The sequence below is a fragment of the Onychomys torridus genome, chromosome 22 (assembly GCF_903995425.1).
Source record: "Onychomys torridus chromosome 22, mOncTor1.1, whole genome shotgun sequence".
In the NCBI taxonomy this organism is placed as follows: Eukaryota; Metazoa; Chordata; class Mammalia; order Rodentia; family Cricetidae; genus Onychomys; species Onychomys torridus.
This window is the reverse complement of record NC_050464.1, coordinates 32,348,414-32,370,395: the sequence shown is the minus strand read 5'-3', so window position 1 is coordinate 32,370,395 and position 21,982 is coordinate 32,348,414. Positions and strand designations below refer to the sequence as shown.

The following is a 21,982-nucleotide window of genomic DNA, read 5'->3' as shown; positions in this document are numbered from 1 at the left end:
GTGGTGATGTCAGTAGTGATTGCAGTGATGGTGATGATGAAGGCTACTAACACACACTGGCTGCCTGTTCAGTTTCAAGCTTCTCACTTAACCCACACTCACTTCTCCAAAGCCTGGCACGGAGGTGCTGGCATCATCCCTATTTGCAAATGAGCAAACAGAGGCTGTGGGAGGGCAAGGTTCTTGCTCTGAACCACTTATCTAGTAACAGTAGAGCCAGGATTTGAACCCAGTCCCCTGGGTCTTTCCCATCTGCCCATTTTTATATGAAGAGTCCCTAGAGGATGGCAGTAAGCAGCTCTGTCAATCACAGGGTTGGGAGTCCCGCCCAAATCCTGCCTCTTGCTACCTCTGTGACCCGAGCCTCATTTCCACTCTACATAAACCTCTTTTATGGTTTGACACTAATTTGGGGTTCGGTGGCTGAGTCCCATTCTCCCCTCCCCCTTTCCTTCTATTTTTGAGACAAGAGCTCACTCATTAGTCCAGGCTGGCCTCAGACTCTTAGTTCTCCTGCCTCTGCCTCTGCTGCTCAGGGGTCGCAAGTGTGAGCCACCATGTGGCTGAGCTGTGGCTGTTTCTTGGCCACATACTTCCTGTCCCGGCTTTTCTGTAGTTGTGGGATGAACCCCCAGGGCCCCTGGCAAGGGCTCTTTAGTGCTACCCCCATCCCCACCCCCAGGTCCTACAAGCCCTTGGGAGATAAGTGTCTTACTTGCAAGTGAAGAAACCAGGGGGAAAGGGGAGGTGACAGAGTGGGAGGCCAGGATGGAGACCAGGCCTGAGCGCCCTCCCCTGCCACCGCCCCAGCCTGGACCAGAGGGCGTGGCTATTTGGGGGGCGTGGCCTGCCTGGGCCCTTATTGGCTGCCCAGAGGTTCCTCCGGAGAATAAAGGCCTGGAGCAGAGCGTCCTGCCAACCTTCTACTCTCCCAGGACACAGACACAATCTACCCCTCGCTCGCTCTGTCCAGCTCCTTCTGTGCCGGGTACGTGGCCCCCCCAGCCTCAGCCGCATCCCAGAACTGACAGCCAGGGACAGCCAGAGTCTGGTACCCAGGGGAAGGGGAGAGGGGCTGGGGCACATCCATTCAAGTCTCTGTGTTCTGATCTGTAAAATGGGATGATGGTAGGTAGGATCCTCCAGCTCAGGATGGCACAGGGGTGAGATGCGACAGGCTGTGTTTGCTGAGTGCTCGCATTAGCCAAATGACAGAGGAGAAGGGACTTTGGCTCTGGAGCTCGTGCCCTAGAACAGCCACCTTTGCCAAGACCCCACCCCCACCCCCACTCTACACTTTTTTCCTCTCGTGAGAGTCTCACCATCTACAGAGCCGGGTGGGACTGGCCTCTGGGGTGGGAATCAGTACGGAGAACCCAGTCCATTTCTCCAAAGGTTCCCCAATGTTGCAGCCTGGGGCAGGGACCAGGTGGGGCTCCCCAAAGCCACCTGGAAGGGGTCTGCAAGGTGGTGGGAGCCACCTACTAGCCAGAGGTTGCATCAGCTGGGCCTTTTAGGTCCAGAGGAGGCCCAGTGTGTCAGGGTGGGGGCTAGCTGGGAGCTGAAGGCTAAAACAACAAATTTGGAGGTACCCTTGTTTGCCATCCCTGTCATTTAAGGGGTCTACTAGGAAGAGGAGCCTAGTGGGCTTGCCTGCCATCTCCGCACTTGAGAGGCAGGAGAATCACAGTGAGTTTGAGTTCATCTCTTTTGAGACCGAGGCAAGAGAATCACAAGTTTGAGTCTCTCATGGGCACGCGTAGGAGCGTGTGCACACACATACACCCATGCACACACGCATGCACACGCAAGCACTCATATATGTAGATGCTCCCAGGAGTCACCCTCTCCCTAGGTGGGATCCTACTTGGCCCTGGATCTCTCTTAGGACTTCTCACAGGGCTCCAGAGGGACAGTGGCCGAGCTGGTGTTAACCCAAAGGCTTCCTCACTGTCATGGCTACCAAAGGGACCTCATGGTACCATTAGCCAAACATGAACTTGTCATGTAGCCTCGAGAGTAGTACTCTCAGTGTGGGAACTGCGTGATGAGGGTGAACCAGGGGTCTGTGTTGCCTCTCTGGTCCCTTCGCCAGGAAAAACAAAATTCTGTTCTTAAACAAACAAACAAACAAAAAAAAAAAAAAAAAAGAGAGCCCCCAGGTGGTGGTGGCACACACCTTCAATCAGGAGGCAGAGGCAGGTGAATCTCTGAGTTCGAGGGCAGCCTGGTCTACAGAGCAAGTTCCAGGACGGCCAGGGCTACACAGAGAAACTGTATCTAAAAGAGGAGGAGGAGGAGGAGGAGAATGAGGAGGAGGAGGAGGAAGAGGAGGAGGAGGAGGGAAGGAAAGAAGGAGATGAGAAAGAATGAGAGCCTTTCATAGCCCAATACTGGGGTCCCAGGTCTTTTTACTTCTGTTTTGAGACAGTTTTATGTAGCCAAGGATGACCCTGAATGCCTAACCCTCTTGCCTTCACCACCCAAGAACCAGGATTACCGGCCTGCACCAAGCCCAAAGGCTCATTTTTTTAAATATACACGCGCTGAACACCAGGCATTGTGGGGCACACCGGTGATCCCAGCAGCTGGGAGACTGAGATAGGAGTATCGAAAGTTCAAAGCTAGCCTAGGCTACATGGTAAGAACGTAATTTTTTAAAGCATCTATGGGGTTAGAAGATGGCTCAGTCTGTGAAAGGGCTTCCTATGAGAACCTTTGTCCATATCCCCAGAACTCACATCAAAAGATGCCAAACACAGCAAAAACTACCTTCGAGCCCAGCATTGGAGCGCAAGAGACAGGAGGATCTCTGCGCCCACTGGCCAGCCAGTCTAACTGAATCAGTGGGCTCCAGGCTTAATGAGAGACCCTGCCTCAAAAAAATAAACTAGAGAGCAATTGAGAAAGACACCAGATGTTGACCTCCGGCCTCTGCATAATTATGTGTGCGCACATATATGCACACACACACACACACACACACACACACACACACACACAATGTGTTTAATTAAGTAATATACAATAGGACAAAAATGCTGAGCATGGAGGGGTCCTGGGGATCCAAGGGCCACTCTCCACAGGACCCCACTTGACTCATTTCTTTTGTGTTTGCTGACATGTTCTGAGCTCATAGCAGGTGGGTTGGGATTGGTTCCACTTAACTTTCCAGAAACAGGGCTTGACTTCCCCTGGCCTTGCTTTATCCACACCCTCATCTTGTGACTCATTCTGAGCCAGCTTGTGCAAGACCCTTCCCCTGGACTTGCCCAAGGCTGCAGCCTAAGTATATTTGTGCAAGACTCTTCCCTTGAACTTGCCCAAGGCTGCAGCCTAAGGATGTTTGTGCAAGACTCTTCCCCTGCAGCCTAAGGAAGTTTCTGAACTTATGACCTTCCAAATCTGGGGGTCAAAGGTGAGGGCTTGGCCACCTATTTAGCTGGTAGCTAGCCCAGCTGAGATTTTATTCTGAGCCCTTTCCTGAAAATCATGGTTATGAGGGAGGGGGTCATAGAGCTCAGGAGGGCAGCTGTCTTGACTCTTTGAATCTCCTTCCTCCCCCCAGCCATGGCAGCTCAGGGGCCCCTCCACGTGAAGACTCCATTGCGTGACAGCATGGCCCTGTCCAAAGTGGCTGGAACCAGTGTGTACCTAAAGATGGACAGCTCTCAGCCCTCTGGTTCCTTCAAGATCCGAGGCATTGGGCACCTCTGCAAGACGGTACAGGGCAGGGTGGCATCCTGGCAGGAAGGGCACTCCCTCCTACCTGACAGTTCTAGAGCCAGAGGTGCAGATGTACACCCAAGATTTCAGCACCCATGATACTGAGGAAAAAGGGTGGAAAGTGGAAAAAGGGTGGAAAGCATCCTAGGCTGCATAGCAAGACCCCGTCTCTGAAAAAAATAAGTAAATTCTTCATCATCATCATCATCATCATCATCATCATCATCATCATCATCTTAAGGGCTGGAGTTTAGATGGCTCAGCAGTTAAGAGCATTGGCTGCTCTTGCAGAGAATTGGGTTCAGTTCCTAGTACCCACATGGTGGCTCACAACCACCTGTAACTCCAGTTCCAGAGAATCTGACGCCCTCTTCTGATCTCCAAGAGCAGCTACACTCACATGCACATAATGAGGAATAAATATTGGGCGGGAGACACAGCTAAGCAGGTAGGATCACTTGGGCTCTTTTGGAGGAACCATGCTCACTCTCAGCATCAAAGTTGGTGGCTCACCTAGAAGTCCAGCTCCAGGGCACCTGATGCTCTCTTCTGCCCTCTGCAGGCAACACATGCACACATACACATAAATCAATAAAATAACTCTTAAATAAATACAATCTTCCTAAAAAGAAAATAATTTTAGAATAGGCTACACATATCAGGGTTTCCTCTGGCTAAGGATGCCCGCCCATGAGATTCTCTCAAGACTGACACCTGCTCCTTTACCCCAGCCAGTCTCCTTGGGAAAGATATGCCTGAGGGGAGGGTGGTTCAGATACCAAGAGGAGGAAGGTGAGTTCAGTGTGGATGTTCCAATGGAAGGAACTGAGAGGGAGCCTGACCCCTCCTCTTGTCTCCACAGAGGGCAGAACAAGGCTGTAAACATTTTGTCTGTTCTTCAGGTAAGTGGCCAAGAGGCTTTCTTTCCCTTCCTATCCTGGACTGTGTGTTCTGAGGACAGGTGCTTCACTTCTCTGGGGCCCTGATTTGGGCTTCCAGAATGAGGCAGAGGTCACTTGGGAGGAGACAGGAGTTCAGAGCCTGACAGGAAAGGGATGACCAGCCCCCCCTAGGGTCCCAGACCCTTCCCTACTGATACACCCTCTCCATGCCACCCTAACAGCGGGCAATGCGGGCATGGCAACTGCCTATGCTGCCAGGAGGCTGGGCATCCCAGCCACTATCGTTGTACCCAACACCACACCTGCCCTCACCATCGAGCGGCTCAAGAGTGAAGGCGCCACCGTTGAAGTAGTGGGAGAGGTGAGTGTGGCCCGGCAGGTGGCAGGTGAGAGGGTTCCTGACAGCTGGACAAGGTCCCCCATCATTTCATTCTCTTCCTACTCCCACTGCCCTGCAGATGTTGGACGAGGCCATCCAACTGGCCAAGGCTCTAGAAAAGAACAACCCAGGCTGGGTGTACATCTCCCCCTTCGATGACCCCCTTATCTGGTGAGTTGGGGCCACCCCACTCCTTACTGCATATATCTGCCATAATGTGTAATGCCTGCTGGTTCTCCATGTTGCACACCCTATGTAAGCAGGAGAGAACACGCAAACACCCAGATGCACACATCAGCAATGGGGGTGGGGGTCCCCAGATACAGAGATTCAGAGAGATCAGCTCATCTGGGGGTGACTAGGAACAAATGAAGTGGGGATGCACTGATGAAGGTAACTCTTGTATGCTAGCATCTGCCACAGGCAACTGAACCTCAGCCCCTGGGGACCCTGAGAATCTGTGGGGAATGAGCATCCAAGGAATGTGTCCACTGATGGGTAGGAAGTGGGGGTTTATCCACCAACTCCCGCAGCCGTCCTCTCTTGGGGAGGGGCGGGCATGGAGAGGGCAGGAGCCAGCTCCAGGGTTCACCACTGCCTGGGATGGAAGCAAATATGGATCTTAGCTGGCATCTCCAACCATCCATTGTGTCTTCAGGAAGCCCAGCCCTGACCTGCCACCCTTCTCCTGCCCAGGGAAGGCCACACTTCCATTGTGAAGGAACTGAAGGAGACACTGAGTGCCAAGCCTGGGGCCATTGTGCTATCAGTGGGTGGCGGAGGCCTGCTGTGTGGAGTAGTCCAGGGACTTCGAGAGGTGGGCTGGGAGGATGTGCCCATCATTGCCATGGAGACCTTCGGCGCCCACAGCTTCCATGCAGCCACCAAGGAAGGAAAGCTGGTCACCCTGCCCAAGATAACCAGGTGAGCTTGACACCTCCCTGTTATACACACAGTGAAAATGAGACTTTGGTTGTTTGTCAAAAGTCATACAGCCATGTGTGGTATGTCTGGGCCTTGAACACGAGTCTTTATGTAAATAATGGCAGATAATGTTAATCACTTCTTGAGGTCCTCACGCCTCACTTCTTTGCTGGCTGCTTATCTGACCTGCGAGACCCTGGCTGATCCTGGACACGGGGGTGGGGATGGGGGTGACACCACCCTCTTGCCTACAAGGAATTTATAACCAAACCCCAAATTTGCAGCTTAAACAAAATTGAACCTTGTTTCTCCCTCCTTAAAAAAAAGAGAAAGCATATGAGGGACAGCTCCCTGAAGCTGGGGACTGGGTTCCTCAAGTCTGTTACCCCACCACTCATTCAAGTGAGCCAAGTAGGTGAAGGTCACAAGCTGGGGGCAGGGCACATCTGAGTCAGGCCAGTCTGATGGCCAAGACCACTCACTGTGCAGGTTCTGGGGGCTGGGCAGGGGCTACCCATTGCCCCCTCACCTGCAGTTCCTGCCTCTCACGTGCACCCTTCTGCCTTGTCTCCCAACTCCCAGTGTTGCCAAGGCCTTGGGTGTGAACACTGTGGGGGCACAGGCCCTGAAGCTGTTTTACAAACACCCCATTTTCTCTGAGGTCATCTCAGACCAGGAGGCTGTGGTCGCCATTGAGAAGTTCGTGGGTATGTACCAAGGATCCTTTTTGCCTTTAATTTCCTCCCTCCTCAGCCTAGAATGCCTCATGAATGGAAGCTACAGCAAGTCGGTGGTAAAAAGAAACACCTGAGCTGCTCATGAACTAGTGAGCCTGCATCTGCTTCCATCAGTGACTGGATGAAGGCTCTCTGGTGACAGTTAGGATAGTCCCTGATCTGATTACATTAGATGGCAGTTCGGGCACCCTCTCCAGTATTGTTAGGAATCTTAGCTGGGGTCATCTTTGTGGATTCCTGGGAGCCAAGTACTGGGCCGAGCTCCAGGAGCCCCATTGAAGACAGAAAGGACTGTACAAGCCAGGGGGTTAAGGTCATGACAGGGGAATCCAGACAGCTGACTTGAGCTCCTGGGAGCACACCAACTCTGAAACGACAGTTAGGGAGCCTGAATGGGACCGACCTAGGCCCTCTGCATGTGGGTGACAGTTGTGTACTTTGGTCTGTTTGTGGGGCCCCTAGCAGTGGGATCAGGACCTGTCCCTGGTGCTTGGGCTGGCTTTTGGGAACCCAATCCCCATGCTAAGTTGCCTGGCCCAACCCTGATGCAGGGGGAGGAGCTTGGTCCTGCCTCAACTTGATGTGGCATGCTTTGTTGACTCCCATGAGAGGCTGCCCCTTTCTGAAAGAAAACAGAGAAGGAGTGGATGAGGAGGGGGAGGGGACAGGAGGAGAGAGACGAGGGGAAACTGTGGTATGTAAAATAAATGAAAAAATAATTAATTTTTTAAAAAGTGAGCCTGTTAGTCATGACAGCAGGGAAGACAACCCAGCCTTTCTTTCAAGTGCCCATTTTGAGCTTCCCGGTAGTCAGGTTCAAAGGGGAAAGGGTTGAGATGTGCTGGATTGGAGGTGGTCTGTAATGGAACTCTCTTGGTTCAGTCTGGAACAAGATGGTCAAAAAGAACCTGGGTAGTGGTGCTGCACACCTTTAATCCCAGCACTCCAGAGACACAGGCAGGATCTCTGAGAGCTCAAAGCCAGCCTGGTCTACAAAGCGAGTTCCAGGACAGCCAGAGCTACACAGAGAAACTCTAGTCACAGAGGGGAGGAGAAAAAAGCCAAAAAGGATGAAAAAGTAGCACGCTGCCAGTTATTAATAACCGCAGCTTACTGCCACACACCTAGGCACCCTCTGATACCTGAGAACTCTTGGCACAGGCTGTAGAGACTGAGGCTGGGTTCAGTCACAGTGAGAGGTTTGGTCCAAGACTTACTGGGGTGGAGGGCTGACCAGCCCCTTTCCCACAGATGACGAGAAGATCCTGGTGGAGCCTGCGTGTGGAGCGGCACTGGCCGCAGTGTACAGTGGTGTGGTGTGCAGGCTGCAGGATGAGGGCCGGCTGCCAGCCTCGCTGGCCTCACTGGTCGTCGTTGTGTGTGGCGGCAGCAACATCAGCCTGGCACAGCTGCAGGCGCTCAAGGTGCAGCTGGGTCTGAACGGGCTGCCCAAGTGATGCCTCCCCGAGAAGGGACACCAGCACCCTTGAGCAGTGTGGGCAGGGGATGCACCTGACAGTGGTCCCACCCTCCTTTACCCATGCTTATAATGTACACTTTTTCATTGTAAATAAATACATAAATATATATTTATAAAGAGCAGACTTGAGTTTTGTGTGCTCTTGACATGAGGTCTGTGTGCAGCCCAGGCATCAGCCACCCTGCCATACCTGCATTGGCTCCCAGAGGAACAGTGCTCCCCACCCACATGCTGGTGGCTTGGGTCTCCCAGTGGACTAGTGTTAACAGTGGGGCCCACACATTCATCAACCTGGAGAGGGGACCACAGCTAAGCAGCAGAGAAATCTAGGGTAGGGGCAAAGCAGCTGGGGATGCATAGGCAAGGCCACTGCATTTTAACATGAAGTCCTTACTGACAGGACACGGACAGCCGTAAAACACCAGCGGCTCCACCATGTGCATGAAACCAACCCTGTACACTCTTGTCTGCGGGCAGGGAAGGGGAAAGGAATTTGATCTGTGTGTCAAAAAAGCCCTCACAGTCAGGCAGTGGTGGCACATTCCTTTAATCCCAGCACTTAGAGGAGGCAGAGGCAGGCAGATCTCTGTGAGTTCAAGACCAGCCTGGTCTACAGAGTGAGTTCCAGGACAGCTAGGGCTGTTACATAGAGAAACCCTGTCTCAAAAAACCAAAACAACCACCCCACAATCCTCCCTCAACAAAACTCAAAACACCTGACAGACACTGTGCTGGCTGGGACAGAGCCACCTACACCTCTCAGGACCCCAGGGTACTGGTAGAGCAGGTCTTTCACTCCATTGCCCAACCCCAGCAATGGCAGGGCTCCAGGACGCTGGATTGCTGGTTTACATCAGTGCAGTTAGCTTTTATGCTCGCCACAGACAGCATTCCCTAACTTTCCTAACAAGGTTTCTTATAGGTCTCTGAGCCTCACAGCAGAACTTCGGGTCTTGGTGGTTAGCAGGGCAGGCCAGACAAGGACCCAGAATGCAGCACATGAGATGGATGCTGAGCAGAAGGGTGGATGGACAGAGGGACTACCAGGGATAAGTGGACATATGAGAAGGAACAGACAAGTGAACAAAGATTAGTGGACTGACAGATGAAAAACAGACAACAGGCACGGTGGCCCATACATGTAAATCCAGCATATGAGAGGTGAAGGCACGGTGATCACAAGTTCAAGACCAACCTGAGTTACAGAGCAAAGGCTGTGCCTCAAAACCAAAAGGAAAGGTTCTGGGTGTGTGGTTCTGGGTGGGTGGGCAGGTGAGGATGGGTAAGTGAACAGGTAGATAAGGGCTGGGTGGGCAGGTGACTGGATGGATGGACGAGTGCATAGATGGTAACATGGATGGGAGAGTGAACGGGTGAGGGGCTGGGTGGACATGCGGCTGGCTATGCAGACAGTAGGCAGGCGGACTGGCACAGGAGTGAAAGGGCGGGTGGTGAGGACAATGGAGAGTGTGGTGCCAGCAGGCCACAGCTTCACTGCTGCCTCACAAGACACAGCAGGGCCACGGCCCCTCCTGGTTAACGGGGTACAGCCTGTGCCTTGCTTACCACCGTAGAGCCAGGGATACCTACCAGGAGGCCTGGGCAGGCTTGGGCTGCGGGGGCAGGAGCATAGGGTGATGGTGCACCCCTCCTGCAGAAAGACCACTCAAGGCCCTCCAGCTACAAGCAGCTAGAAACTTTGGTTTTGTTTTCAAGCTTCTATCCTCAGGAAAGCTGCCCAGAGAAGGGGACATGGACTGCTCCCTGCGGTGATGGCCCGCAGGCTAGTGGTGACAGCAATGATGAGCCCTCAGCGTCCCCGGACACACCGAGGGACCAGCACTAGAAGGGCGCCCAGGGTCCCAGCAGGCCCACAGCCAAGCATAGGCCCAGCCTACCAGTGACAGGGCAGAGAAGACAGCGATGAAGGGCGGAAGGCTTGAGGACGGAGAGTCAGCTCTGAGCCCTCTGGGTTTGTGTCCCTGCAGAGGAGACCACCCAGACCAGAGTGCAGCGAGGACAGAGCCCCAAAGGGTGGGCGGCAGGTGTGTGACCCTACTGGCCACACAGAATGAAGGCAACTGGGTGGAGCAGATCCTCAGTCCCATGGGACCTTGACGGGTGAGAATGTCCAGAGATCGGGCTGGCCCATGTGCAGCATGTTGCGGAATGGCGATTTACTCCACTGGAAAGGGGGTAACTGGTCCCACGTGGGGCCACTGGCTGCCAGCATACTCATGAACTTGGCCAGTGAAAAGCTGGTCACCTGGAGACCAGAGAGCAAGCCACTGAGATGGCAGGGCTCAATCTGGGGGCCCAACTCTCAGAGCACCATTCTGAAGCTGACCCCAAAGCAGATATCCCCTTAACCTTGACCCAACTGCATCCCAGGTCTGCCCTCTGACCCTGCACCTGCTCCACCCACCCTTCCCCAAGGCATGTGGCAGCTGGCTTGGGTGGCGAACCTTTACATCAATGCCACCATGGGCACGCTGGTGCAGGGCCTGAAATGGGTAGGAGCCATTGGCGGGGTTAAGGTCAGAGCGGGCAGAGATGGCATTCTCCGCATTGGCCTTCGGGGTGCAGGCTTCACACAGTGACAGAGGGTCATGAAGGAAGTCATTGTACCTGGATGCACATGGAAAGGATGCTAGTCACCCTCGAGAAAAGCCAAGCTCCTCATGGCACAGGGTGGCCCTGACCCTTCCTGAACTTTCTAGGCTTCTCCTAATACCAGCCACATCTCAGGCAGGGTCAGATGTAGACCATCACCCCTCCACAGGGTCACCCTAACCCCAGATGTGGTCTACCCTCACCCCTCCAAGGGGTCACCCTAGCCTTGTCACTTGACTCTTCCTAAGGGAGGTTCTCCAGGCCCCTCCTCCTAGCAGGCCAGACATCCAGTCTATTCCTCAACAGCATCTGTTTGGACCCAACCACACTGCCCAACCACACTGGAGAAAGGGGTTCCCCAAGGACAGCAGGGAGCAAGGCCTGCCACCTGCAGACCAAGACTTGTGGCAAGGTTCAGTGGTACTGTCACAGACACACAGGTGGCTCTCTGCACCAAGCTAGGAGTGTGCTGGCCCACCTCATGAGACGGACCATGGAGTCCATGTCCTCCACCAATGACTGGTCCCTCCGGAAGATCTGGGCTCGAGGATTCTTAGTGTAGGAGAACCAGTCTCCATACCGGGCCACCAAGGCCTGCAGCCCACTAGCGTTGAACACAGTGTCAAAGAACCTGCTGGGACAAGAGTGGTCACCCACGAGTCCGGGGGGTGGGAGGCTGGGCCAGACGACATGGGATGATAGTCACAGTGGAACTGCTATCAGGGCCCTCCTCTTGTACTGTAAGGGATAAACCTGGGCTCTGGGCCGAATCCCATCTCACCATTCTCTGACCATAGAGCTGTGGGTGAGCCAGGGATGCCTGCCTCAGTTTCCACATCTGTGGAATGACAATAGGCTGCTATAGTCATGTATCATGGTCACAAGGACCCAATGGCAGGTCCTTACATCCTGAGAAAGCACAGGATGTAAGACAGCTCTGAAGAACCCAGCTAAGACTGGTTTTCCTGGGACTCAGGCTACCCCAGCCACGCTTCAACTTCAGCCTGGGTACTTCTGGGCATCTCCACCTCTCAGGAGACAGGGTCCAGCTGAATACCTGGCAATACCCAGTCCCAAGGTGTGGCCGTCCCAAGTCACCCTGCAGCGGCTACCAGAACTGCAGGAGAGGGGCTGGGACAGCTCTCCTCGTCCTGCATGTTTCAAATGCCCCTGGGGAGGACTCTGCCTCAGGAAGGACAGACTGGGGGCGGGCGGGGTGAGTGTGGAAAAAGAGCACGTACGGAATGTTGTAGCTAGCCCAGTAGGTTGTCTTGTAGAGCTCTGCGGTCTTGTCGGCCACCACCACCATGCCCCTGAGACCCGGAGAGAGACAAAGCAAGTGAGGAGGCAAGCTCGGAGGGCCCAGCCAGTGTGAGGGCTCTCTGCCGAGTCCTGAACCTCCCACCCCATCAGGGGCACCCTCCCCTAGGCTGTGCTTCCTCCCTCTGCCCCAGAGACTCACGGGATCTGTTCTAGGATGATAAGCACCCGGCTTCCGGCGCTGCGCTCCTTCGGGATGAATGCTTTGTAGTCCACAATCATCCATTGGTTATTATACCTGCCAGGCACAAGGAAGGAACTACATGAAACCTGGAACGCTTTCAGGAGAGGAGAAAAGAAAATCCTTTCATTCCTGAGCCTCAGTTTCCCCATGTATAAAACAAGGAAGGAGCTTGAGCTGCTCCAGTGAGTATCTAAGAGAAGGGACTGGGCTGAAGGCCTCGGAGCCCTAGTGGTCCCCAAGTGGGGCTATGGGGCCAGGAACGCACGCACGCACGTACGTACGTGCCACTGTTGAACTGCTTGAAGATCTCTGCCCAGGTGGCCCCATCTAAGGCCAGGCGGTTTGCCACGATGTTCCGAATCCACTCCAGCACGCAGCCCTGAGGCTGCACATACTTCCACAGGGCGGGGTTCTTGTTGCCGATGGTGGTCTCCAGGGTGACCTGTGAGAGGCAGAGTGAGCGACAGACTCCACATGGCAGCCCTGCTCTGTCTCAGAGGCTCAGAAGTCAGTGTGTATGCTCTCCTTACAACCCTACCCTGCTCTGGTGCACACCCCTCTTGGGATTCCTTGGGAAAGTACTTGGTTTGGGGGAGACTCAGGATCTTGTCCCCAGCTCTGCCTTGGCGACCAGACTCCTCAGAGCTCCCTTGTCAGAAGTCTCCCCAGGAGGCAGCACCTCATCCCACCCCTTCGCTCAGCTCCACAGGGAGAGCGGGGCGTGACACTATTCACCTGACTCCTCTGCAGCCAGAGACATCGGGAAGACCCTAGCCCACCTTGCTCTGGAGTCACAAGCCATCTGCTGCTGTCTATGAAGCCTCACTGCCCCCTGGGGCCCTCATGTGTCTACATAAGCATGCCTTGTTCTCACTGGTTAAAACCAATGCAGAACTAGCTATATGCCTATAACCCAGTACTCAGGAGGCAGAGGCAGAGGCAGGAAGACTGTCAGAAGTTCAAGGTGAGCCTGGTCTACGGTAAGCTCCAGGTAAGCCAGGACTTCAGAGTGAGACCCCGTCTCAGACCAAACAACAGAACTCGGATCAACAAGTTCTAAGCAGAGCCTGTGAAACTCGACTTTCAAATGGCCACATCCTGGCAGCTGGAGGGTGGCCCTACTGTAGGAGAATCTCTACAGCTGAGTCCCAGTCAGCTCTTGCCACCTTCCTCCTGAAAGACAGGTGTGCGAGACCCAGAGAAGCTAAGAGACAAGTCTGCCAGCTACTCAGGGCTGGCAGCCAGCCCCCCAGCCTGAAGCTAGAGTTTAGTCCCCTGTGGCCCAAGGGTGCTAGCCTGTGTCTATCTCTACACAAGGGAGCTAAAAAGAGCCAAGAGCTGGCGGGACCCACATAGGAGAGTGCTTTAGTGTTAGGGTCTTATTTATTTTGAGGGGCATTCACAGTGTCACACTGTAGCCCAGGCTGGCTTCAAACTCTTGGTTATTCTCCTGAAGCTGCCTCCTCAAGTGTTAGGAGTTCAGGTGTGAGCACAGGCCAGTGTTTTAAAGAGGACATTGAACTGGGCACAGTGCTAAACACCTTCTTAACCCCAGTCCTAGGGAGGTGGAGGCAGGAGGATCAGGAGCTCAAGAAACCTCAGCTACATAGTGAGTTTGGGGCCAGCCTGGGCTACATGAGACCCTGTCTCAGAAAACCAAAATAAAAAATAAAAAGAGAAGAAAAATAAAGACAACATCTAAGCTGGGCCTGGGCTATGTACTGAGTCCCAGGACAGCCTGAGCTACAGAGTGATACACTGTCTTAAAAACCTAAATAAATATAATAAATAAGTAAATAAAAGATAAATAAACAAACAAACAAACAAATAAATAAATAGAGTGAACAAACAAAAACATAAAAATTAAAAATAAAAAAGCTGGGTATAGTGGCTCACACCTTTAAACCCAGCACTTGGGAGGCAAAGGCAGGTAGATCTCTCTGAGTTCAAGACCAGCCTGGTCTACACAGCAAGTTCTAAACCAACCAGGGCTACACAGTAAGACTATGCCTAAATAAATGAATGAATGAATGAATAAACAAATAAATAAATAAAACAAGAGTCTGAGAAGGTCACCAGTATCCTACACTGTAAAAGGGGTTGATGGCCTCCTCTGCTGGCGCAGTGAAGAGGCCCAAGGCTCCATTGCACATGTGCAGACAGACAGACACAGACACAGACACAGACGCACGTGCGCGCACACACAGAGGGCCCTCACACCCCTGGCCCCACAAGCCTCCCCCACACTAAGAAGAAGCCACAGCAGGAGCAGGAGCAGGAGCATGAACCCCAGTGAGCCTCGCACCCACTGCGCCCAGGCGCTTTCTGCAGCAAAGTCCGTCTCCTGGCAGCATCCATCTGTGACCTCAGGCGCCAGGAACAGATTTCTAAAGGGCCTGGATGCCAGCCAGGGAGCAGAGGAAGCAAGGCGTTGTAAACAGCAGCTCTTCAGAATGTGGCCAGGTTAGGGGATGGGGAGAGGGAAGGCAGCAGAGAGCAAGGTCATTGGCTGAAAGGAGGTGTTTATGCTGAACTCAGAGAAACAAACCAAGGTCACTGCACTTAAGGGCTTTGCAAAGGTCTCCAAGACAGTGGCTCAGAGGTCCTGCACACCTCATCCTTCACTGTATCCCCAGAGCCTGTGTGCTGTGTCCCCAGGGAGCATGTGACTTGGCCACTCACCAGCCCACTGCCCAGGATGTAGAAGTCATCACCGGAGAAGATGGTGCCCGGGTAAGATGAAAAGACCAAGTTGCTGCCAGCAATCAGGGGGTGCTCCTCTGTGGGGGGAGGGGATGAGCTGGTCAGGCAGGCCCTGTGGGGACACCATATCCCATCCCACAAGACTGGAGTCTCAAGTGAGGAACAAGCAGTCCTCAGGGGGCCCACTCTCATCCCTTCAGCCATTTGTTATAGCAAACGAGGCCCTTCATATAAAATATGTGGGTGGTACCTGTCTGGAATGTTAACACCAGGAGGCTGAGGCAGGAGGACTGCTCCAAGTTCAAAGCTACTTGGGCTACACAGTGAGTTCCAGGCCAGCCAGAGCTACATGATGAGACTCTAATTCAAAAAGGAAGAGGACGGGGGAGGTAGAGTAGGAAGATAAGGAAGAGGATGAAGGAGGAGGAGGAGGAGGAGGAGGAGGAGGAGGAGGAGGAAAGGGTAGAAGGAGCAGAAGGAAGGGGAGGAGCCCCACCGGCTGTCTCTACTGACTCCACAACAATCTTGCAATATGATGACAGCAAGATGCTCTGCAACTGCTTCTCAGTGCAGCTGTAACAGACTTTCCATAACACGGTGAACTAGTTTTAGAAAGGAGCAAGTAAACAAAGTCATTTAAAAATGTGGATGGGCCAGGCGGTAGTGGTGCACACCTTTAATCCCAGCACTCGGGAGGCAGAGGCAGGAGGATCTCTGTGAGTTCGAGGCCAGCCTGGTCTACCAAGTGAGTTCCAGGAAAGGCGCAAAGCTACACAGGGAAACCCTGTCTTGAAAAACGAACAAAACAACAACAACAAAAAAATGTAGATGGATCTTACTTCATCGGGAGCTCAGGGTGGGGTTGGTGTCTACTCTGGACCCAGGAGATTTGTGATTATATACAACTGAGACCAGATGAAGATAAAGCAATGAAAAAATCAGAAGGGACCTTGGAACAGCTACAAGTAAACAACCTATCTGCAGGGATAACCTCCTGGGGACCGGGATGTCACATGCAAGAGGGCCTTGCTATTTGGTACACTTTCCCCTGCACATAGCTTCCACGAATTGGTGGTACTGTTTTGGGGGACTTGCTTATGCCAGGTGAGCGATCTGCCATGGAGATATATCCCCAGCCCTTAAGCAGATTTTAAGGAGTTAGAAATGTAAGAAACCATGGTGGTGAATGCCTGTCATCCCAGGACCAGGGAGGTTGAGGCAGGAGGACTGCTAGTTCAGGGCCACCCCACTATGTGCAGCTGGTCTCTCCTCATTGCCAGTGTTCTGCCTGCCTCACTGGAAAGGTCTGTGGTAGGCACACACTAGAGTGAGTTCAAGGCCAGCTGGGACATGCATGCAGCTGAATGGTACAGTGTTTGCCTGGCAAGAAGGCCCAGGGTTCAACCCCCCAGGACAGAGTCAGAAGAAGGTAGAAGGGTAGGTGAAGGCAGAGGGGTGGATGGTGGTAAACTTGGAGCCAGCTGACAGACTTTGCTTGCCAAATAAGAATTCTTGGCATAGGGCCAGAGAGACAGCTCAGCTGTTAAGAGCACTGGTTGCTCTTCCAGAGGACCTGAGTCGATTCCCAGCATCCACATGGTGGCTCACAACCATCTACAGTGGGATCCGATATCCTCTTCTGGCATAAAGGTGTACATGCAGATAGAGTACTCATACATAAAATAAATCTCTCTCTCTCTCTCTCTCTTTTGGGGGGCGGGTTTCGAGACAGGATTTCTCTGTGTAGTTTTGATGCCTGTCCTGGATCTCGCTCTGGAGACCAGGCTGGCCTTGAAATCACAGAGATCCACCTGGCTCTGCCTCCTGAGTGCTGGAATTAAAGGTGTGTGCCACCACTGCCTGGCCAAATAAATAAATCTTTAAAAGGAAAAAAAGGGCTCCAATCCAGAGCTCTGCCCAAGGCCCCACCTCTGTGCACCACCCTCCCGCAAGGCTGCTGCTCCCTCTTCTCACCTCTCGGTCCCTCCCGGAACTGCAGGCGGTACTTCTTGATGATGCGGAGCATGTTCTGGTAGGAGTTCCATGTGTTGTGTGCCACCAGGAGGTCACGCCCACCTGGTAGCAGCTTGATAAGTGCAGAGCAGGAACCGGAGCCCAGGGAAGCCTTGGTTTTGGTCTTATTCAGGGCTGGCTCTAGGTCTTCTAGGTCTCCGGCGATCTGCAGCAGGCTGAGGAGCCAGGATGGGAGGGTCAGCAGCTACCCTGTACCCATGTCACAGCTGAGGCTCCAGGGGTCAGTAGACCCACTGTTCTGGGAGCAGGAAATGACAGAGCTGGCATAGAACTGGGATGACTATGAGGTTCATGACTCCTTACCCACCCTGCACAGGCTGGGGCTGGGCACTTACAGGAACCCCAAGGGTTTGATGGTGAACCTCCCAGTTGGGAAGGTCAAATGGCCTTCGTAGCTGTCCTCCAGGCCTTTCAGCTGCAGGAGGGTCAGCCGCACCTAGGGGAGGGGCAGAGGGAGGATGAGCCCCTCCCCCCCAGTTCACCCTTCTATACCATTGCAGGGGCTCTGACCTGGTCCAGGGGTGCTCAACAGGCTCCAGCCAGCCCTGACCCCTTTCCTGCTTTCAGTAACTCAACTAACTGTATGACACATCCTCATGCTGACCCCAAGTCCCCCTCACTTAAGAAAGCCTTCCTCCTCAACAAAGCCTTCCAGTTTGGCCAGACCCCCTCCAAACACCCCCTAGTCTTAGATGCTGGCTGTGTGGCTGACCCTGGCACCTGCCCTGGGGTTGCCTTCTCCTCACAGCCAGTTCTGCCTCAGCAGCTGTAACTGGAGGCATCACCGTGCCTCTCACTGGATCTTGGCTGGTACAGGCAAGACAGATGGGCGGACTGGGTGGGAATGGATGGACAGGAGGGGATGGGTAGACAGATGGACAGACAGAAGGATGAATGGGTTGGTGTGTACATGTGGGTATCTAAGCAGATGTATTGCTGGGTGAAGGAATACCTTAGTAAGCAGACGCATGCATGGATGGGTGGATGGATGGGACAGAAGGGGGTACATGGGTGATCTGGAGGGTAGATGGGTGATGTGTGTTGGTGAGTAAGCAGACGTATGGAAGCATGGTGGGATGAGTGGGTGTGTGGAGGAAGACAACCTGATGCAGAGGGGCAGTAGATGAGTTGGCAGGGAGAGCTATGTATAGGAGGGTAACGGGGTCAGCACTGGAGGACGTAGGGTCGGCCATCCACAGAGGCTACTGCCTGTGCTGTGCAGCTAAACCCTCAGGTCTCTAAAGAAGTCACAGGTTCAGTGGCCTTTGCACTGACGACCTAGCAGCAGCCCAAGGCCAAGGAGCCAGCCCTTAGCATCCAGCCAGCCAAAGCTCAGCCCAGGAAGGGAATGCAAAGACTGGCATTTTTCTCCCTCCTCCCTTCTGAAATGGGCTCGCCTTATCCAGCCTTCCACCACCCCCTGACAGTGGGAGCCACATGCTGCCACTTAGCTACATCTAGGTTCTTTGACAGCAGGAAGGCAGAAAGGGCTGGGCATCCGGAGGTGCATCAAGTGGACAGATGGAAGGATGGCAGCTTGGGGAGGAAGGCTGCAGACGCTGACCGATACTAGAACAGACTGGACATCTGGCTCACTCAGGGCCAGCCAGGGACTGCATAGGACACGGGCACACCCAAAGAGCCACCTCCCCTGGAGCAGGGCAGCCTGGCCCACCTGGTGCCAGTACGGAGAGTCCTGGTTAAGCTCCATCTCCCTCTGCATCCACTCCAGATTGGCCTCCAGGAAGCTCTTGAGCTTCTCACAGTAGCTGACTTCATACTCGAAGGGGCCACAGTAATTGACCATGGTGTTCATCCAGTGCATGTAGATGAGCTGTGGGGAGGAGGCAGGCAGCTGCTGCTCTCTTTGTATAGGGCCCTAGGACTCGCCCCATCAAAGTGCCGAGGCAGTCCTTAGCCTCTGTGGCTCTCAGCCCCCTTCAAGGCTCAAAGCCTCTTAGGTCGCCCTCATCTGGGGCCTGTGATGTGGAAGTCTAGGCTAGACTGCACCTTCTCTGTTGCTGGGACCTGGGTTGAGCATTGTGCTCCACCATCAAACACAGGGGTCTTGGGTCGTTTCTGTCGGGTTTGTAGCAATGGAAATTAGACACAGGGCCTTGTGCAGGCCAAGCAAATGCTCTGCAAGGCCATTGGACAACAGCTTAGTCCTCAGGTCTGGCTTTGTTGTTTTGTTTGGGTTGTTTGGCAGTGGGGGTCTTTTGTAGATGAGGCTGGCCTTGAACACCTGATCTTGTGCTGCCAAGTGCTGGGAATTTAAGTGTGCATTATCAAGCCTGGATATACAATGCTGGGGATGGACTCTGGAGCCTGTGCCTGCTAGGCAAGCTATCTACCAATGCCACCACATTTCCAGCTATTGTTTGGATTTTTAGACAGGTTCACACTCCTCAGCCTCTGGCCTGCTAAGATTACTCCAGGCACTGTGAGCATGTACCACCACTCTTGGCTGGACAAATGTGTGTCTGGGCAGCTCCCTACTCTGTTCCAAGCATGGAAGACAGAAGGAACAAGACAAACCCCCTGCTGACTCACTGGGCCAGAAAAGTATGCCAGGCTATCAGCACTGCCCAGGTGCAGTATGGACAAGCTTGGGCTTGCCTACTGGGGAGGAGACTGTAGCCGGCCTACCCTATTCCCAGCTGATGGACATCAACTCCTGGACATGTGAATGAGGTTATCCCAGGCCACTCAGATACCACAGGTCCCTGCTAGCCAACTACAACAGCACCAGTAAGCTTACCAAGGTCAGCCTGACCCAACCTAGAATAACCAGGGCACAGAGCAGATGCTCCTCGGGAGGAGGCCTGCTGGCCTATGGCTCATGCTAGTGAGCGGCCTCACACAGATGGGCATGCTGCAGCCTCCAGTGCTCTGAGCTAGGCATGTGATTGCTGTCCGCACACAGTGGTCCACTGGGCAGCATTGCTGGGAGGAGAGCGTGAGGTTTCTGAGCTTGTCCTAGAAGAGGACTCTGGAACGATGCTCTCTTCTTCCTCCATTTTTGCCTTCTGGCTCATGAAGGGAACATCTTGCTCTGCTATGGATATGTCCCTGCCACTGCTGTCCAGACCTACCAGAGGACCAAAGCAATGATCCACCTACCTAGCTTTGGGCAGGAACCATACAGAACTTTGAATGAGCCAAACAAAACAAACCCTTGCCTTTATGAGCTCACTGTCTTGAGTATTTCATTATAATGAAATAAAACCAACACATCCACTTTATAGCTGGGGAAACTGAGGCACAGGTAGGCAAATACCCGTGTCCCCAAACACTGAGATACTGAATCATGGGGCCAAGATTAGGGTCCATGTCAAGATGGGCTTTTGCCCAGTCCCAAAGCCCCACACTCTCAGCAACTGCTGAAGGTAACTTCCAGCCACACCACCCCCACTAGGAAGCCTCTCCATCACAAAGGCTGCCAGCACAGTGACACACCAAATCCTGCTCACCCCAGGCCCTACCATTGGCCCCTGTCCCTTTGTGCCTTCCAGAGCCTCTGCCCATTGCCTGCCCTACTTGAGAATCCCAAGTTCAGGGACATCCTTGGACACAATGAGTCTGCGACCAGCCAGGGCTACAGAGCCTCTATCTCAAAACAAAACAAAAGCCAGGAGGCGGCGGCGGCGGCGGCGGCACCTCCACTGTATGACTGCACTTCTATGGGATGTTTAGAATAACAAAATGCAAGCCACACCGTTGGCCTTGGTGGTGCCCAGGGCTGGGTGCAGTGTTAGCTGGATGGGTTCCTTCTGGTGATGAAGACACTCTAGACTTGGGTAGTGGTCCGACTGTACAACCTTACAGGTGCACCCAAAACCACTAGATTGCACTGTTTTTCCTTTTCCCCCCCTTTTTTGGGGTGTGTGTGTGTGCGGTCAGACTGTTTCTGAACTCCTGACCTTTGTCCCTCCATCCCGCAACTGCTGGGACAACAGGCATGAATAATAGCCTAGGAATTTTTGTTTCTTTGTCTCTAATTCAGGCTACCCTCAAACTCAGCAATCCTCCTGCCTCAGCCTCCCAACTCATGCAGTAATAAGCATGTTCCACCATGTCCCGCTTCAGGTGCTGTTTTGAAGAGCAGGCTCTTTTTCTCCCCACCTACATGGAGGACAGGAGGTGGGACCCATTCAACACACACACAACCGCACTGAAAGCCCTGAGGCTGTCCTGGCTTGGCTGGGGCAGGACCCCAGGCTCCCCACATTGGCCTTACCTCCTCGGACACAGAGGCCTCCACCACACCAGCTGCATAGGCCTGAAGGCTGTCATTGTAGCTTCCATTTGTGCCCAGGTCCAGATAGGCCCACCTGGAGGGGGGAGGGAGGACATTCAGTCAATAGAGGGACCTTCGAAGCAAGCCTTCACAGCAGACCCATAGCTGCAGGCACCCTGGGGTTTGGGAGAGAGGGGACATTCAGTCAACAGCAGGGACCTGCAAAGCAAGCCTCCACAGCAGACCCGTGGCTGCAGGCACCCTGGGGTTTGACTTTCCATCCTTTACACCACAGACAGAATCCAGGGCCTCATATGCCCGGTATGCAGTCTAGCCCTGTTTTTGTTTCTTCAAATGAGGTCTCACTATGGAGGCCAGGCTGGCCTGGAACTCCAATCCTCCTGCCTCAGCTTCCTACGTGCTGAGATCCCAGGTGTGTGACACCATGCCTGTCCAGCCTCTAGTTTTAGACCATGAAAACAGCCTAGTGAGCAACAGCTGCCCACACAGACGTCGGCCTGCCGTCTGTACCCACATACCCACTGTGCCAGATCCCTAAGACAGGAGTGCTGGGTGACAAGATGTATTCCAAACAGAGAATAAACCTGCCTTCCCTCCCCACCTATGCCATCTGATGTCCCCAGTCATGCTGGCTGGCACTTTCTAAGCTGGCAATATCTGGCAACCACATCTGATTTGTTTGCTGTTAAGAAGATCAAGAGGCTGGGCGCTGGTGGCGC

General features: G+C 53.6%; 2 protein-coding genes across 2 annotated transcripts; one reads left to right on the top strand and one right to left on the bottom strand.

Annotated features, from left to right (window-relative positions):
• Window positions 1-914: 914 nt before the first annotated feature.
• Sds (serine dehydratase) lies at window positions 915-8,242 on the top strand. Its single transcript, XM_036172246.1, has 8 exons — window positions 915-988; window positions 3,569-3,723; window positions 4,589-4,628; window positions 4,850-4,989; window positions 5,087-5,178; window positions 5,704-5,931; window positions 6,514-6,638; window positions 7,920-8,242. The coding sequence occupies exons 2-8, from the start codon at window positions 3,571-3,573 to the stop codon at window positions 8,123-8,125; spliced, it is 984 nt and encodes a 327-aa protein (XP_036028139.1). The 5' UTR covers window positions 915-988; window positions 3,569-3,570; the 3' UTR covers window positions 8,126-8,242.
• A 537-nt stretch (window positions 8,243-8,779) lies between these two features.
• Plbd2 (phospholipase B domain containing 2) lies at window positions 8,780-21,338 on the bottom strand (the record flags this gene model as incomplete). Its single annotated transcript, XM_036171657.1, has 11 exons — window positions 8,780-10,414; window positions 10,614-10,776; window positions 11,240-11,392; window positions 12,003-12,074; window positions 12,224-12,319; window positions 12,547-12,707; window positions 14,948-15,045; window positions 16,943-17,157; window positions 17,338-17,438; window positions 18,678-18,836; window positions 21,243-21,338. Coding segments are annotated over 11 exons (1,482 nt in total), but the record flags the coding sequence as incomplete, so codon positions are not given.
• Window positions 21,339-21,982: the final 644 nt, after the last annotated feature.